This window comes from Oryza glaberrima, chromosome 3 (assembly GCF_000147395.1).
Source record: "Oryza glaberrima chromosome 3, OglaRS2, whole genome shotgun sequence".
Taxonomy (NCBI): Eukaryota; Viridiplantae; Streptophyta; class Magnoliopsida; order Poales; family Poaceae; genus Oryza; species Oryza glaberrima.
In genome coordinates this window covers 15523740-15543089 of record NC_068328.1, presented here as the reverse complement: position 1 = coordinate 15543089, position 19350 = coordinate 15523740, and the positions used below count along the sequence as shown (strand labels likewise).

At 40.7% G+C, this 19350-nt stretch overlaps 1 protein-coding gene across 1 annotated transcript; it reads right to left on the bottom strand.

Moving 5' to 3' along the window:
• Positions 1-1272: 1272 nt before the first annotated feature.
• LOC127767833 (horcolin-like) lies at positions 1273-2276 on the bottom strand. The gene is made up of 2 exons (XM_052293289.1): positions 2088-2276; positions 1273-1990 (listed from the first exon to the last, which is right to left on the bottom strand). The coding sequence occupies exons 1-2, from the start codon at positions 2088-2090 to the stop codon at positions 1463-1465; spliced, it is 531 nt and encodes a 176-aa protein (XP_052149249.1). The 5' UTR covers positions 2091-2276; the 3' UTR covers positions 1273-1462.
• Positions 2277-19350: the final 17074 nt, after the last annotated feature.

Here is a 19350-nt window from a genome sequence, read left to right as displayed (position 1 = left end):
AATCTAGAGGGCTAAAAGTTGTTATATTTTAGGACGGTGGAAATGTCTTATTTTATTTTAGATTTATTTATTTTGATACGGAAGGAGCTTGGATCAATGCATACTTAATTTATTTGTTGAAGCATGGTGAACAGATGAAGTGATGACACCTAGCTAGTTAAATGTAAAACCAAATTGCTGAGAACATATGCCGTGGTTTTTCTTTCGTGTGGTTTTCATTTGTGGACAAGAACTTAGTGCATCGTGCTAGATTGATTCATCGGCTTAATTCCTTCGTTACCATGCACCGGCAAGGAGAGTGAGCGCGCCCTGGGCAGTATACAAGCCACATTGCTTATGATTATGATTATAAATCAAACTTTAAATTTTAAAATTAATTTTGTGTTTTTATTATTTTATAATACTTGCTTCTAAACTGTTATTCCATAAACTATTTTTATTGTTAATAAATCGTACACATAAGCATGAGGATAATTAAAATGAGTCTTTGTCACCACACTATTGCTGTTGTGGAAACTTGCATAGCACAGTAATTATGTTTTTGGGAGAGTGTCTGTGCGGCCGCTTATACGGGCTGCGTTTAGAAATTCTTCCCTCCACACGTAAAACGGAATGACTCATTAGCACATAATTAATTAAAATATTAGCTCTAAAAACTTAAAAACTGAATTAATATGATTTTTTAAATAACTTTCATATAGACTTTTTTAAAGAAAAAACACACACCGTCTAGCAATTCAGAAGGCATGGGTGCGGAAAAAGAGGGAATAGAAGTTGAGAAACTAGCGGGGAAGAACACAACCATATATCGTTTCTCAATTATGTGTTTTGCAATGAATCTACAACATTTTTAAGGCTACATATTTGTCACCAAGCCTAAAGTAGGATATGTTAAAAATGGATTTCATGTTAATTTGCTGCTGCTAATACATTGATCTGCTATTTCCTAGTAATAAAAGGAAGAACCGGTGATGTGGTAGGGTCCGCCCACCATAATTTAAATTACGATGCCTATAAATATTTCACACATGCTGATTTGTTTTTAATAGAAAAGTAGTGAGACTTGTAAGTTGCCGCTATTTTTCACCATCTCTTTGGATTATATGTTAGGGAGGGTACATTCGCGAATCGCCACTGTATGTATGCTTGGGTGTCTTCCTAAAATCTTACGGAATTACTCCATTAGTCATCCAAATTAATAATATTTAAGTAAAATATGGTGATTACTACTAGAAAAGAAACTATTGTCAATGACAAGGGGATGCAGCAAAAGAGCCCTTTAATTCTGTGAGCACATAATACTGCACTGTTATTATTCTTGAATGCACCATAGTTTGAGAAACATTAGGCCATAAATCAAAAAAAATATGAAACAGTTGAGAACACATTCAAATTAAGCACGGCCGGGTGGTAACTGGATGGATCATATCATATCGGTGGTGTTGATCAAATTCAATTCAATTCATTTCTCGGAGGGGATGCACGGGTTGACGTAGACGCCGATGGCCTCCAGGTAGGCGCCGGCGCGGACGAAGAAGCCGACGACGCCGCCGTCGCCGCGCACGGGGACGCTGAAGGGCGTCCCGGCGCCGTAGCCGAAGGGCCCGATGGTGCGGCGGTCGGTGACGAGCTTGAGCGAGGTGACGAGGCTGTCCCGGTCGCCGAACGGCCCCACCGTGCCGTGCACCTCCGTGACGCGCTCGCCGGCGTCGAACGTGAACTCCGCCACCGTGGCGCCGGGGGGCCGCTCCCCGGCGGCGAGCTTCCTCGCCACCGCCTCGGGGAGCTCGGCGCCGTCGCCGCCCCACGGCCCGACGGAGTGGAGCTCGCCGTCGCCGTCGCCGCCGTCGTAGGTGAAGGCGATGGAGTCGATGATCTTGCCGTGGCGGAGGGACACGCTCCGCAGCCGCCGCGGCGCCACCGTCACGTCGTGGTCGCGGCCGCCGTAGTCGCCGCCCCACGGCCCGATCTTCGCCACCGTCGACCCGGCCTGCAGTTGCACCCACACAAATTGTAATTCATTAGTTGCTGCCGCCATTGACGCCGATCGATCGAGCAAACATTGCATTGCTTGTGTAATCACAGACCATTTAGTCGATGAAGCTAGCTAGCAGAACGAGAAAAACCAAGAAGAGGGCGAGATGAGATGGGATGGGCTCGCGGAGTACACGCACGAAATCGGGCTCGATTTATAGGGTGCAAAATCTGAAAATTATCTCGTGCTCGTCACCTGCGCAGCTGCACCTAACGGAATCGAGAGACTATCGCGTAGCATAGACGGGAGTACGGGACAGGACAAGGGGCAGGGGTAGATGAGTTCCATGGCTAGTTTTGGTGCCACGTTATGTGGTTCTGCGTCACCTCCTGCCATAACATACTGCGATCATCACGTCGTACATTCGGTATACTCTAACAATGGGCCATTAGTGCTGGGAAGAACGATATTGCCTTCATCCTTAGAACGTAAAATGGTTTTAAGCTGGAATATGGATATTAAGAAAAATCGTGAAATTAAATATAAGAATGTTATAATTGGTTGCAAATAGTGTAGAATTTAAATGGTACAAGTTTTGTGGGTGATTGGGAACAGAAATGTAGGTAAAGAAATTGTTATATCTATCTCTTATATACTAAAAGTCAATGAAACTTTCTACAAACGCTCCTATACCACCACGTGGACTTTTAAAAGTACTCTAAAACAGTCATGTGGCACTCTAATTAACCAGTGGACCTACTATTTTAGATTTTCATCTATTAGATTTACACTTATATGGTGGACCCGACATTATATGTCATTAGATCTATTTTTCAAAAAAAAAATCACATCCCCTCCCGTGTCGCTTATGTACGTGTCCGTGTACGCCCTCCCCCTTTTTTTTTTTTTGACCGGGTGTACGCCCTCCCCTTTGTTCCTTTTCTCTCCTATTTTTATGCTATTTTAGTTAGATGGAAATCACAATTATTTATAATATGTTTTTAGAAAATAAAACTAAATCATTGTCCTATACACGTACGTATAGTACGTCCTCTTCCCCATGTTCCTTGGCCAGTGTCCACCCTCCTTTTTTAATTATATTATTTAAATTCAAATTAGACCAAACATTTTTGACCATTAAATTATTAGTTTTCACTATTAGTTCTTATCTTCGAGAAAAGAAATATGTATGTTTCCCTCTCCCTGTGCACGTATTTCTATACCTAATTAAAAAATAAGCAAAGCTTCCGGTAAAAAAAATTTCGTCCGTCCTTTCCTTTTTCACCGTTTTCCTCTTTTTTTTTCCGATCCGTTTGCTTTTCGTTTTCCTCCTTTTTTTTTGGTTTTCCGTTTTTTCCTTTCCTTCCGTCTACTTTTTTTTTCCCATTTGTTCTCGCCCCTTTTTTCCTTTCTTTTTCTCTGCCCGTTTTTTTTCCGTTTCTCTCCGTCCGTCTATTTTTTCCTTCCATTTTTTTACCTTTTCCCTCTTTTTTCGTTTTTTTATCTGTTATTTTATTTTTACTTTTTTTTGGTAGGATTTTTTATCTGCCATATTTTTTCGTCGTTGGGTCAAACCCTAGCGCTGTCGTCACATCGACAAAAATCAATTAGTTTCCCATGCTTTCCTTCATCCAATTAGTTGCAAAAATCAATTCCCCACTACTCTCTCATCATTTTCTCATGATTTTCCACATTCAATTCTGCTTTAATTCACCGAATTTAATCTCTAATTGAAAGTCATTTTTATCAAATTTTGCGGATTCACTCCGATTTTGATAAAACAAAAAGAGGAGATCGAGTGTATCAAAAGTTGAAATGACCTTGATGTCGCCTAGAGGGGGGGGGGTGAATAGGCGTTCCTAAAAATTATCACAACTTCATAGCATATTAGAGTGATGATAACTTTTGATTCAAATCGAAACTTCCAGTATGGGATTGGAAGTTCCGGTCTCAATCGAAAAGTTCGGCGGATAACGGAATAAACACTAGCTATGAACTTGTAGCTCAAACAAACAAAATATATATGAATCAAAAGGTGACAAATAAGGTATCTAAGCAAGATATAAGGTCACCAACTAAATCAAATAAGCATGCAAGTAGATCGGGTAAAAACAAGCTCAAGCACAATATCAGAGAATGCAAGAACGGGCAAACCAAGAGGGGAGACGCGCGATTTGTTTCCCGAAGTTCGGATCCACGGATCCTACGTCTCCGTTGAGGAGCCACAAGGGCCGGGCCTATTTCAACCCTTTCCTCACGAGGTTGCACAAATGCACTCCTCGGTTTCACTCTTGATTTCTTCCCTTGCGGAGGCGAAATCGAAGCCTTCACAAACTTTCCGTGGCACACCACAACCTTGGGTGCTCACCGGCAACGCCTAGCCGTCTAGGAGACCTTAGTCCCCAAGAGTAACAAACACAATCGAAGATTTGCTTGCTATGAACTCGAGTGCTCAAAGTATGGAGTGAAGCTCACTAGCTCTCAACTTCTCAATCACTCAATCCAACTCTTTTCCCTTCTCAAATCCCTCTCACAAAGAGGCACCACAAAGGATGGAGTGAAGCTCACTAGCTCTCAACTCCTCACTCTCTCAATCCAACTCTCTCCCCTTCTCAAATCTCCCTTACAAAGAGGCACCACAAAGGTAGGGAAATGGGGATAGCTATTTGGCTTTGGATGTGTCTAATACTCCCCAAGAGCAGCAGCCACTCAAAGGAGGGGTGGAGGAGTTTATATACCTGAGCCCCTCAAAAACTAGCCGTTGGAGGCCAAGACTGTAATTTTCGGAGTTTCCAAAAAGCATTTTCGGACAAGTCCGAAAACTTACACAAGCAAATCTCAGATTCGCAGCCATTCTCGGAATGTCCGAAAATTTTCGGAGTTATACGAAAAATTTTCGGAGTTTCCGATAATTTTTCGGACTTGCCGAAAAGCACAGAGTAAAACGACTATAACTTTTCGCTCGGGAGTCCGTTTTTGATGAACTTGGACTCTATGGAAAGCTCACTCAGAGGACTACCCAACTGTGGACCCCCGTTTCTATAACAGGAATCATTCGTGTAAACAGTACCATTTCCCTGGATCAAGTAGTCTGGTACACACGAGTTCATAGCTGAAATACCAAAAGCACATACACGAGAGTCTAGTGCTAATTATTACATCATAAGCCCGCAGGCATTCTCTTAAATCATCGAACCGAGCGGTCCGGAATACATCCAAAAGCAGAAATAGATGAGGCAGCGGAATTCAGGCAGCGGCATGCCATTGCCACAGGCAACGACCGTAACTAAGACCTACTGAGCGCCATCGTCTTCATCTCCCTCCTGGTAGTAGGCATAGGGATCCTCCGAAGCTTCATCTCCCACTTCTGATTAATTTTATATTTGCAAGGGTGAGTACCAACCGTACTCAGCAAGCCACCACAGCAAGAAATGCACATGATAGGGTTATTCAAAGGATAGCTATGGTTCCTTTGCGCAAAGCCAGTTTTGTAATTCTTTTCGCAAGCCTAAGACCTAGCACAGACTAACCAAATTTTAGTACCAGCGTTCATATTAAACAACGACGGTTCTGTCCACCATCCATTGTGATCCCAAGGATAGCTTCCCGCCATCGAGTCGTTATGGTTTTCTGAAGACGTCGACATTCCCACCTCTCAGGAAGTGGCTCCATCAGCATAAAAATCATCATGCAATATCCCATCCCACACAAGTTAAGAATTCAGAGTCTAGCCAAGTGTAATACATGTCCCGGTGCTCAATAACCGCGAGCACGGCTATTCGAATAGATTTGGTTTACTCACACTGCAGTGGATGTACACTTTACCCGCACTCCGCGACTGCCCAACACATGAGCCTCGTCCCAACACATGAGACGCGTCACGGCAAAGCTTTTCGATAACCTCGCATTGGCAGTACCCGCTCCATGAACTTAAATCCTCATGCACTCTAGGTGTCCATGTTTCTAGCAGTGAGAGGAGTTCTGGCGCTCCCGGGAAAGAGAAGTCTCACACACATATTAAATTATAGTTCAAGTTAAGTTCTCTCTCTCACACACTCATGGCAGTCCTACCAATGGCGACACCGATGTAGGGCACGCCTCTCGGCCCTACCTCAACGGCTGTCCCATCGTAGCGCACCTGCCTCACTCAGGGGTGAACCATCTATGCAGGGATACTGCCTCCGCTCGGCTATCTAATCCGCTAGGTCTATACCCATTCGAGAAGTACGGTTGTACGGGGGTCGTTTCATGCTTAACTTCATGGCTCGGTCCTTAATTGACCAGGGACGGTACTAACCTTTTCCAGATACCACCCAAATCCTCCGTCCGCCCCAGTCGAAAATAGTTGTTTAGTTTTATTTTTTTCCTTTCACAAATCATGTCATCAATATCATGGCAATGTGGCGCTCATGTCTCCACATGCCGCATCTCAATTACCTTCCCAAAGGTAATTGCCCAAGCATATAGCATTTGATAAATATGAGTATGCATAATTCTAGAATAGCATTCCTAAGCAATTGTCATAATTGACTAGGGACTCATACGTAAACATGGTTACGAAGGAATAAGGGGTAAACAATAATCAAGGCATGGCATAATCACAAGTAGGATGTTCATCATTGCATGCAATTTTATTTGTAAACAAAATAATTTCGCAATTGGGATCAACATGTTCAAAGAATTGTGATGACTTGCCTTGCTCAATGTCTTGCGGGTCTTGACCTTCGCTTGGATCCGCAACTCCCTCGGGCTCTATAGTTACGTGCGAAAATTGATTTGAATTTGGTTAGAATTCCAATTAAAATCCAAATAAATCCAAATAAAGGTCGAATGCGAAAGTCGATTTCTTTATATTAACTTTATTATTCGCGAACTAAGGCAAACCCAATTTCGATTCAAACTATTTTGCGGGTATAAATATTTTGTTGTCATAAGTTTTTAATTTAATCTAACCGAGCATTATATCCATATAATAGGTTAGACATTTCTATTGCGAGCTGAACATCGGACGGAATCCTAAAATTATCTTATAATATTATACGATTTAATTTAGTCTATGGCTAAATGATTAAATATAATATACGTCTAAAATTCCTAGTGATTAAATCCGAATTTCTATCGTGAATCGATTTCTTATAGAGATTACCCAAATATAATTTATAATAGCCTATAAGAATTCATCTAATTAATTATATCTAAATTACTACCGCGAATTGATCATTTGTAGAGATCATTAAAAACAATCTACAATAATCTATATAATTCACCTAATTGTTTAGTTTTTAAATACATCTATGATTATAGCATTATTTTGCAAATACTATATTTTCGTTAATCCTATACTTAAATTCTAATATTTTTTTTTAAGTGTCCTAAATTTCTCCTAATTTTTCCTACTTATTTCCTTCTCTTTTCCCCCTTTTTCTTTTCCTTTTCTTTTCTTTTCTTTTTCTCTTCCTTCTTTTCTTTTCTCCCTCTCTCTTCTCTCTTTTCCTTCCTTCTTCCTCTCTCTTCTCTCTTTTCTTTTCTTCTTCCTCCACCCGGCTCCTCCCTGTCTCTCTCCCTCTCGGCTCCCTCTCTCCTTACCCGAGCGGCGACGGCGGTGGACGCGAAGGGGGAAAGGCGGCTCACCGGCGGTGGCGGTGGCGGCGACGCCGGCGACGGCGGCGCAAGGCGGCGACGCACGGCGCGGCGGCTTCGAAGGTGGCGTCGCGGCGGCACGACAACGGCGGCGCGGCGGCGCGACGACGGCGGTGCGTGGAGAAGGGGAAGAGGGAGAGGAGGAGGGAATGGAGTGGGGTGGAGGAGGGGATTGGGCCGGGGTTTTTATAGGGGAGAGGGGAAGAAAGAGAGGGGAAGGAGGGGGAAGGGTGAAACGACGGCGGCGCGGGGCGCGAGGCGGCGGGCTCGCGGCGCGAGGCGACGAGACGGCGCGCGGCGCGGCAGCGGCGATGGGACGCGCGTGGCGACGGGACGTCGATGGCGACGGCGACAGCGGTGGCGCGCGGCTCGGGGCGGGATGCGATGGGCGGCGACACGACGGGTGGGCGGCGATGGCGATGGGCGGGTGGTGCGGCGCGGGATGGCGACGGCGAAAGGACGATGGCGCGGCGACGGGACGAGCGCGCGGCGCGGCGACGGGATGGGCGCGTGGCGGCAGGCGGGCGCGCGGCGCGGGGCGCGAGGCGGCGGTACAGGGCTCGAGGCGGCGGCACGCGGCGCGAGGCCGACGGCGACGCGACGGCGATGATGGCGACGGCGGCGCGGCGGGCGAGCGGCGCGCGGGCGAGCGGCGCACAGGCGGGCGGCGCGCGACGAGCGGCGCGCGCGGCAGGGGAGGGGGCGGGGCTAGGGGGACCGTGTCGAGCACCTGGAGTGCAATGAACAGTGACTTTTCTATTTATCCCGATTTTTGTGTATTTTCCATATAAATTTGATTCAACAATTCCTAATTTTTGCATATATGGATTTTACTCAATATTTGTGTTATCTCAACTAATGGATTCACCGTAGATTAATATTACTCATATTTTATTTTTATTTAATCTATTTGAATTTTTAATTAGGGTTAACTCTTATTCCATCGTATTTTAATTGATCCAAATACGGTCGCGATAATATTTTATTTATTCCTATCCACACCTAATCTTTATTTTAGTTTATATTTATTTTATCAACTTGTTTTTACGGTTTATTCCTAATTAACTATTCTTTACTCACGGTTAGTAAACTTCGAGATCAAATCCAAATAAAATAAGCGAATAGGATCGGCATGATGCAATTAATTTTTAAAGTTTTTGAAAATCCGTATTTTTAGAGTTTAGATTTTTGTCGGTCGAATTTTCAGGGTGTTACACCAACTCAACCAAAAACAAGGTCTAAAAACACTCAAAGGATAGGTTAAAGCTTGGGTTTCTCTCAAGGTAGCACTATGATAGGTCACTTTGAGCACCGAGACATACACAAACACCTCGACGTTGCATCCCTCTTAATAGTACGGCATTCCTAAACTCAAATGTAAATAAGAAGAGAACTACACCATTAGGAATGCCCTTTTTTTTCATCTTTCTTTCATTGTCTTGAGGGACGCTAATGCCGATACCGTTTCACCATATATTCTTCAAATGATTGATGCGGTTACTTGTAGCTTTAAATGGTCTCGAACGGTCCATCATGACAAAGCCGTCACTCGCCCTTCACCACCGGATTTGGTTCTTCGGTGCCAAGCCCCTTGCTTGCTCTTCACCGCCGCATGGTCCATCGCAACCGAGCATCGCTTGCCCTTCACCGTCTCGCCATAATAGCCACTTCGTATCACACATCTTCAATATCTTCACTTTGTCATTCTTGGTATTGTTAGATGTAATGATATCAGTTGAGCATCAACACCTTTGTAATCCTTGGGACCTATTTCTTTCATTCAACTCAATAAAATTATTAGTCCCAATGATCCGGTTGTCAACCTACACATGTTGACCAACCGATCGCATGTATAAAAGGATATGAATAAATGATGAGTATTAATCAACACCACAAGTGTCATATACTCAAATATATGTTCAAGTGTAAAGATCCCAATTAAATGAAGGTGAATAATTTGGATCGATTACATGCATAACTAAAGTATAGGATTTGCTTCCCCTAAATGTATGCATACAAAATATTTGTGTGAAGCAAGAGTATGTATAACAAGATATTAAACATTGAGAGCTTATCCTATATAAGAATAGAAGGCATTTATCAAATATAGACAATAAAATAAAAACATACCTTCATCATCTCCACGTTCTCAATGTAAATAGACTAAATAAGAGATAATACTCAAACAAAACATTAGTCTCACATGCATATGTCAATCACGTGGAAATATTATATACGAACATATCAATATGTACATGAAGAGAAAGAGTGATACATATAGCTTGATCTCCATGTATTTCATCCTTGTGATTTAGGTCCACCAACACTCCACTTTCATATCCACATGAGACTAGGCAAAGAAATGCTTATAAAAACATTAGTCTCACAAAATTGGATTTGTTATTAATCATCAAAACCAAATCAATGGCACTTGAACTTTCAAAAGTCCTCAACCAATTTTAGAAGATCGAGACAGATTCGACCGAATTTGATGGGGAGGATCGGTTTTGGCATCGTATGGACATGAGACTGTCTTCTAGATGTTGAAGACGGCAGTTGACTATGTGAGCTGGAATTGCAGCTACACTTGTGGGTTAGGTCTTAGAGAGGCAGGAGAGGTAGGCCCAGCAGAGGGAGGTAGCGGACTGGGCTAGGACTATAAAGGAAATAAGGAATGAGTATTTGTCCAAAACCAAAGAAAAATGTACAGCGATCCAAAAATAATTTTACCCGTTGCAACGCACGGGTATTTTTTCTAGTAAGTTTCAAAAAGACAAAAAAAATCATCCCTTCCGTCTGAGGGGGGATCCCATCTCCCTGCTGTCTCTCCTATTTCTCTTCTATTCTTTAGCTATCAACCAAATATATAAAAAAATACTCCCTCCATATTATGACGCCGTTGTCTTTTTATCAATGTTTGACTATTCGTCTTATTTAAAATTTTTGTACAAATATAAAATTATTTATGTCATGCTTAAAGAACATTTGATGATAAATCAAATCACAATAAAATAAATGATAATTACAAAAACTTTTTGAATAAGACGAATGGTCAAACGTTGGTCAAAGAGTTAACGGCTTTATACATTAAAATACAGAGGGAGTAATAATTAGATAGATAAACAATCATAACTCTCGAGTACATATCCAATTTTTAATTTGTTTAAACTATTATTTATTTAAATGTTATCATATGTTTCTCTTAAAAAATTATAATACGCCACCTGGATATGGCGAACCCAAGAAAGAATTATTAGGGCATCACATAGATATATACCCTTTCTTTCAGTGGCGAGGCTAGCAAAAAATTATCAGGGTAATACACATATAAATTATGCAATTGTTGATTGATATATATTGATTAATATGAAATGAATATAGCTAGAATCGAATAATCTACCCAGGAAGGTGAATGTAGTTAGGCCAATGTATCTTTTGCATATCAATCAAACAAAAACAAGCTATTATAAAAAAAATGTACATATATTTTGTCATCTTAAACCATTTAACGAACATACGCCGTGAATAAATTTTCATATAAAAGAAACATTAAAAATAAAATAAACATGTATTATGTGATCTTAAGTTATTCCACAAAATTGCATAGCTATATCAGATTGACGGTGTTAAAATAAAAATTATAAATGCAACCATGAAAATAAATTTATGCATAAATTTAATTTATCTAGGGACCACACTCCTACACTTTGAATGTCATCCAAATTGTCATACAAAATTGTAAAATAATTTAACAACATATATTACATCATCATACATTACTTTGCAAGCATGCATAGAAAAAATAGATATATAATATGTAAGTGAAAAGAGCAAATTTAACTATGAATAACATAAAAATTATAAAAAAAATTGTACCTTTAGTTGGATGCAATAATATCTAATTAATTATGTCTTTTGAAATATGCTCAACCGACGAGATAAATTAAATCGGCTGATTTGTACGTAAGTGTTCTAAAATATAGTATACATTACCATTTAATGGACTTAGAGGTAAAAAACAAAAGAATATTACTATGGCTTCCATATCTTTTAGATATAAAGATAAATTAGTCTAGTTTATATGCATAGACCATTAAAAATGTGAATACTCCTATATATGAATATTAATAGGCTACGAGCATGTCCATTGTTTGTACGCATGCATAACCAACTTTAAAATTCATTTCGATTTTCTGATATATTTTACTATGTATGAATATTAATATTATTTAGATTGACTATAGTTTTTCTTTTAACTATTATACGGGTCTCACGTATCGTAGAGAAACAATGTTTACGGTAAGTATATTTCTTCCATATTTACTAATTCACATGCAAGCATATAACAAATTATATGCATATGAACCAATTAAAGTGATGACGATGGTACAAATAATATACATTTGTCAGTAGTAAAAGTTTCGCGAGGTTTCTTAAGAAAATAGAAACAATGGATCGAACATCTGTTATTATATATTAAAAGCACATAAAACTTCCTACAAACGCTCTCAAACCGCCACGTGTGACTCCTACAAACGTTCCTAAGTCACCACGTGGCGCTCTAATAAATTAGAGGAATTTCTAATAATTCTTAGAAAAAGAAAAACATCTAACCATTGATTTTACTTTAAACTCAGTTGTCGGTGATATGGGTCCGGGGGTATCACGTTTAGAGGAAGGAGGCCGCCCCGAAACCCACGTGGCACCCCCCGAGGGGGCTCGAGCCCGGGGTGGAGCGGCGGCTGCCCCCTCCCAGCTTGGGGTTGGGCCGCCCCGAACCCCATGTGGCTCTCCTCGAGGGGGTCGAGCCTGGGCCGCAGCGGCAGCTGCCCCCTCATAGCTTGGGGTCGGGCCGTCCCCGAACCCACGTGGCTCCCCCCAAGGGGGGTCGAGCCCGGGGTGGAGCGGCGGCTGTCCCCTCCCAGCTTAGGGTCGGGCTGCCCCGACCCCCTCCACGTATCAGCCCACATGTACAGGGTTAGGTGGGCGTGCCTAACGCCCACCTTACTGCATTTAAAGCGGTTCATGCAGCCGCGCCAAGCCGCATTTAATGCGGCGTACTACGCATCTGACCGGTCTGTGACTAATCGAATAACCGATGGGACTGCGACTGTGTACCCCTGCCCTGTCAGTGTGTCAAGCGGCGTGCGGCGTGCTCCGTCCCATCCCATCATAATGATGAGGGGCTTCACAGCCTCTTATCCCGGTCAGAGCTTGTCCAACCACTCTGAACTGATCTGGGTTCCCGTTTCCTTTTGCGAACGGGAACCCGGAAGTCCTCATCCATTAAACGGTGAATGACAAGGGTGCCCCGCATGATTTGATGGGCCCCGCGCAGCAGCCGACGTGCAGATAGCTTCTGGGCTAAGGCACAAGACATGTAATTAATATAGAGAATATTTTTCCTTCTCCCTAGGTAGCACTCACAGCACATGTGGTATCCCCTTAGAATATAAAAGGAGGACCATGCCTAGCGGGAAAGGGGGATCGAACTCTGGATCCCTGAGCCAAAGCTTGTCTAGCCCTAGCTTGTACACCAGGGATTCAGAGACTTTTAAGCACAGAAGAATCATGATACACACAGGAGTAGGGTGTTACGCTTCATAGCGGCCCGAACCTGTATAATCCCTCTCTCACTTTCTCTCTGATCTCCATCTCGTGGGCCTAGCTCCCGCAAATTCACTGCAGTTGCGTCGAAAGAGACTCCTCAGGATTTCACCCGCTCCCCCGGCCGAACTCACAAAGGGGGGCCTCACAGCCTCCCGCTAGAGAGGATCACCCCTCAACATCAGTAGACCCACTATTTTCGACCATTAGATTTGCTAACAAAAAGTAAAAGCCCATAAGGCCCATAGGGGCTGTCCATATCGTTTACGCGTATGGTGCACGTACATACGCTACATCCTCCCCTCTTATATATTCAAGCTCCCCTCCACTGTATAGAAAATATATTTTGTGATAATCTAAATCATAGAGCTAATATTTTATGTACATCATTAGATTATTTATTACAAAATTTATAATTCAAGACCCAAACCATTGGATTTATCTCAAAGGAAACTGAATTCCTCCCCTCCTCATGTCGTACGTACATGTGCATGTCTCCCGGAAGAAAAATCAGGATATATCTACTCTATATTCATTGATGCATATGTAAATATGTATAACAAATTACGTTAATATGAACCCATTAAAAGGAGGGCTAGCTTGATGGTACATTATTAACAATAATAGTTTTTCGAGATTTATTAAAAAAAAGCCCCAAAACATTCAATTAAAAAAGAAAAAACACGTTACCTTTTAATTTGAACTTAATTTGTTACACATGTTTTCTAAACGAACTAAGTCTATCTCCATTTTAAATGGTGAAGAAGAAAATGATAATTACGTATACGGATGCATTAAATATTACATAGTAGAAAGTTAACAGATACCTAACAAAAGTTATTTAAGCAAAGTCGGCAAATAAATTTATGAAGAAAACATATTTCTGAAGTTTGGCAAGTATGGTTGATATTCATTCCTAGTAAGTTTTTCAAATATAGCCTACGATATACATGCCCGCGCAAATGCGCGGGCTACCATCCTAGTTTTGAAATAAATTTTGAAGGTTAGAAATTGTTATATATTTGAACGTCTCCGTCTCGCAGTTTTTAAAAACCTGACAGCGACTACTAGTTACTTTTAAATTTGATCATTTAGCTCTTTTTTAAAAAAAAAATGCAAACGTCAAAAATATTTTCTATTATTAAATTACTAGAAAAAATGCTCATGCGTTGCAACGGGTAAAGACATTTTTTTTTGTGATGCCTCAACTATTGGAAGCCGAACAATAAATTGAAATATTGGGATCACTATACATTATAATTGAAAAAAGCCGAAACGTTATTACTTCCTTCCTTTTTAGCTCCAGTTCGATACCTCCCTACGCTCGGCTTGAATCTCTACAGCCCAGCACACAAACGGGCCCAAGCCACGAGCACAAGTAGAGTTGCAGGCCCAACTCACATAGCCTGCTTCCCTTCATTTTCAGCCCTAGTCTAGTTCAATACCTCCCTACGCTCGGCCTGTATCTCTACAGCACAGCACACAAACGGGCCCAAGCCATAAGCACAAGTGGATAAAAAAAAGCCTAATCGAACATAAAAAAACGGTGAAAAAAAATAGACAGGCCAAAAAATCATATTCAGTTAAAACTGATTCTTCAATTAAAACCGAAAACCGATTCAAACATAGATGACGCACCAAAATACCAGCAAAAACATGAGAAGTCTGGTGCCTCTGAAGCTAGAATGAGATTTGGATGCTTTAAAGGAGTCAATGCATGCCAATATCCATGAGATGAGAGTACTAAACAATACTTGAAACTCATGGGGATGGAGCATCGTAGTGTTCAGTTTCTCTAGAATAGGGAGATCTCTGTATACCGTCAAGTTTGTGTCGGTGTTTATCTTGCTATGGAAAACCCTGGGACACACACCACCAGTTCTTGGCGTGTTAGTAGTTGAAAGCAGATCCTCTGACTTAACTGCACATGGAATTAAGTCACTGACATGTGAGTCCCACTTTATTATGGCTCACATGTTAATGGCTCAACTACACAACAGTTAAATTAGAGTATCCATTTTCGTTAGAAGTTGTGGAGCAGCCGTGGATGTTGCTTTCTCTTTTTCTCTATCTCGTTTCGATGGTAATCCCCCAGCTGTCTTGTTTTGCCTTTTGTACGTACTTGTACTAGTAATATGCCCGTGCTAACGCAACGGTGATATTTATAAGTGCAGTCAAACAACTAAAAGAAAATATCATGACAAATTTAAAACTATCACATGCGTAAAATAACATCACAAGTGTTGTATTTTTTAAATCATCAATTACACATAGGTCCATACAAAGGAAACATCGCTAATTCATGATATATATCCTGGTTATAAATCTTTCTATTGTCAATTGAGGTAAAAACTAAGAATTCAAATCCTCACTCCCCATGAAAGATTCTAAGCTTCTCTTATCAGGAATTGTTAATGTGCCCGATATTCTCTCAGTTTTCTAAACATGCATGTAAGCCTGCAAATTTGTTAGTTGACCAAGTCTAGCTACAGGAGAATCGAGCCAATAGAAAACTAAAATGCACAAAAGAATCTGCTGAATCAAAATGCAAAATTCTGGAAAATAGTATGCAGTCTGAGCCTACTGTTCTGTCTAAAATATTAGGGGAATTATGGAAAATGACTTTCTTAAATATCGATACCTATCCAGAGGTACTAACACAAAATATATTATTTGAAGTATAGTTCGACTCAAATAAAAGTCAGTTCTAAACTCAATTTAGTTCACACATCAGTTGGCTTTGTCTAAGAAGCCATTAACTCAGAAGGTTCAACCTCCATTTTGGAATTCTTCATCACGTTAGCAATCTTAAAATCAAGAAATATGCACGTAGACCCATTGGCATCAACTGGTTACTTTCAGATACCAAGCAATTCAGAGCCATCACAGGTAAAACTCCATTTTGGAATTCTTCATCACGTTAGCAATCTTAAAATCATGAAATATGCACGTAGACCCATTGGCATCAACTGGTTACTTTCAGATACCAAGCAATTCAGAGCCATCACAGGATTTACCAATATCCGTATTTATACAGTAAATGCAGTAAGATGCAAAATGTAAAGGAGTGGTCAATTGGAGGGCAGATCCATATTTGTACAGTAAATGCATAAAGATGCAAAATATAAGGGTGGTCAATTGGAGAGCAGATCCATATTTGTAAGGTAAATGCATAAGAATTTAGTCGTGGAAAACTTTACAATGTCCAATCAGAATTCAAATTCATGGCGTAAATTTACGCGAAGCACCTTATAGAACCTTCAGCAGTGAAAAATAGCAATGTGCTGACCTTTATCGCATAGCATCTCTGCTGCTTGAAATATCAACTCAGAAAGGCATGGTCTTAAATTTGATTAGGCTAAATCGCCGAAATAGCTTGGATCCTAATTTTGTCATCAAAATCAAACAACATCCCTTTAAGTGATGATGCCAAATAAAACCAAATATTAGTGTGAAAAAGATGGTAATACAAAACTCTGAATAAAAGAACAGATAAAAGTAGCAGTCTTGCTAATAATACCTTTCGTTTCACTACCAGAAGACACAGCCATGTAACAGATTTTTTTCTGCATTAATTGTAGCAATTCTTACTTCTGAAAGATTTGTCAGAAATTTCTTCAAGAATTCCTTATAAATAGTTGGTTTTCAGGACCAAACCAAAGATTAGATAAGACAAGAATCCTCCCAATCATGTGGATTGCCTCCAGATGGATATCAATCTGGTAACTCAAGCCAGCAAAAAGTACATGATCCGACAAGTATGGACTTTAATCTTCACGAAATTGGGTTTGGTTTTGGCTGCACCTTAGTCTTCTACAACATGTTTTTAGGATGGTGGAGCAAAGTCACTAAGGTTGCTCCAAAAGGGGTACGGATGAGATTGAATTCTTTGATTATTTTAGTAGCCTAGGAGATTTGGAAACACCATAATGATTGTGTTTTCAATGGTGATAATCCTAATGTGGTGGGGGTGCTGTAAGCTGTGGCCCTCGCATACGCTCCATAAGTTTATGGTGTTTACTGGGAACACATACGCTCCATAAGTTTCTTTGTAAGTCTCTTACACAATTGGAGAGTTAGCTTTAGTGGGTTTATTGGTTGGGCCCTCGCATCAATTTGACGAAGGATCAAATTGTTCACCAGCTTGTTGGCTTCATCGATCAAACATGCAAGTTAATCAAGAACTTTCATTCTGATCGAATGCTAAATGCAATGATTTATTATATCATGTTTGAGACGATATAATAATTTAAGCATAGTGCCAAATGAAAGTGAAGTGAACATGTAAGCATATTGTTTGGGAGAAGATCACAGTTCGGAATTTCAGATTATCACCAAGATAAAGAATAATACTGAATGACCCTAACATTCAGTGCACAGGATTTGATCGTCTTAAATACATCAAAAAACAATAATAATAAAGTGCCCCCCCCCTTTACATTGAAATAATGAGGTCATTGCAGCTAGCATCATAAGGACAATCTATATCAAGCATCTGAAATTTAGAGCTAACACATGCAAATTCAGAGCAAGACATATACTGCTGGAAGTTGTATAATAATGTCAATTTAGAGCTAACACATGTGAATTTAGAGCTAACATATGAAATGGCACAATAATGTGCACTGCTGGAAGAATAAAGAGTATTGAAATGGCGTGCTACTTGATAGGGCAGACAAATAAGAAAATAAGAAAACAAAAGGTGCTCTCCGGCGGTGGGTTTGTTACCCGCAAGAAGTAACTGATATGTCAATTATTTTGTTGAAGGAATAACTATATTGGTAAATATTTGAGGAATCAGATAATTAAGAGTTAATTAAATAATTAACTGGAAAATAGCTCAAATTTGAACAGCCGGGCAGTACATGTGCAGCTAAAACAACCCATGCATGGAGTGCCTCTAAGCATTCTTGAGTTCTACACAACGTGCAGCTAATATATATATATTTCCTAATGGCAAGCATCTTTAATCAATGGAATAAACATCTTTAATATTTAGATCACAAAGAAATCAAGAACCGGTGGTGATTCAAAAAGAGAAATGGAGCAGTACTTGTGGTGAGGTAGGGCTCAGACACGGCGTCAGCACGGGAAGAAGGTGGCGTAGACCTGCTGCCTTCTTGGCCAAGGTCGCGCTGGACTGTCCAGAATTTGAGTTAGAAATTGTCAATGTGAACAAAAAATAACCTTTTGATTGACTGAAAATGGAAGTCTTGGGAGCCTCAATTTCTCTCAATTGATTGCTTCTGATTAACTGGAAACTGCACTATAGTCTTAATATGATTACTACTGCCAAAAAAAAATATCAATGAACATGGACAGCTAAGTAATGAAAAAAGAAAGTCTTCAAGAGACCATCAATGCAATCAGTGCCACCATACCCACTACTCCAATGATATTCGAGGCAATTTGCTAGTTGTATACAAAATTGAAATTGCATGACATCAGCATTTTTATGTGAAGTTCTAATTACTATAAAATCAATGGAGAATTGGCAATATGACATCCAATACATTATCCAATAAACCATTTTCTATACAGGAAATATATCCATAGCAGGGGTAAACTACCATTGATTCAGAGATGGCGATCGTCGCCATTTGTTGATTTTATTCCATGAATCATTGTGTTTACTGCATTACTTTTTTTTCCTAAACATTTAAATTATACCAGCACCATCCAATTTGTTCTCAACCATTGCAGTATATGTGCTATTTGGATTGACAAAAGACATGATATTTGAGTTGCTCTAAAGTGTAGATTAGTTGAATTCAATTATTTTAGGGCAAGCTCACGAGTAATAGCAACCCCAAGTCCCCAAGTCGAAGATAAAAAAAACAAAGCATCCATCGTTTTTCTTATTTTGAATCACCATCGGTTCTTGGTTACTCGCATAATCTTAGACAGCAAAGCCCTCACAAAATTCGCCCTAACCTAATCATGTAATCAGAATAGAAGGAACAAGCTAAGCCCTAGAGGAGGAAGAACTGATTTCGCTGTACCAGAGGAGGCAGGAGTCACGGGGGAGAGCTCACCGGTATCCCTACCAAGCCCACGGTGAAGCCTCTGCTCCTCCTAGATCCGGCCGACCCGAGCAGGAAGGAGAGGGGCCTCTCTTGGAGCTCTTC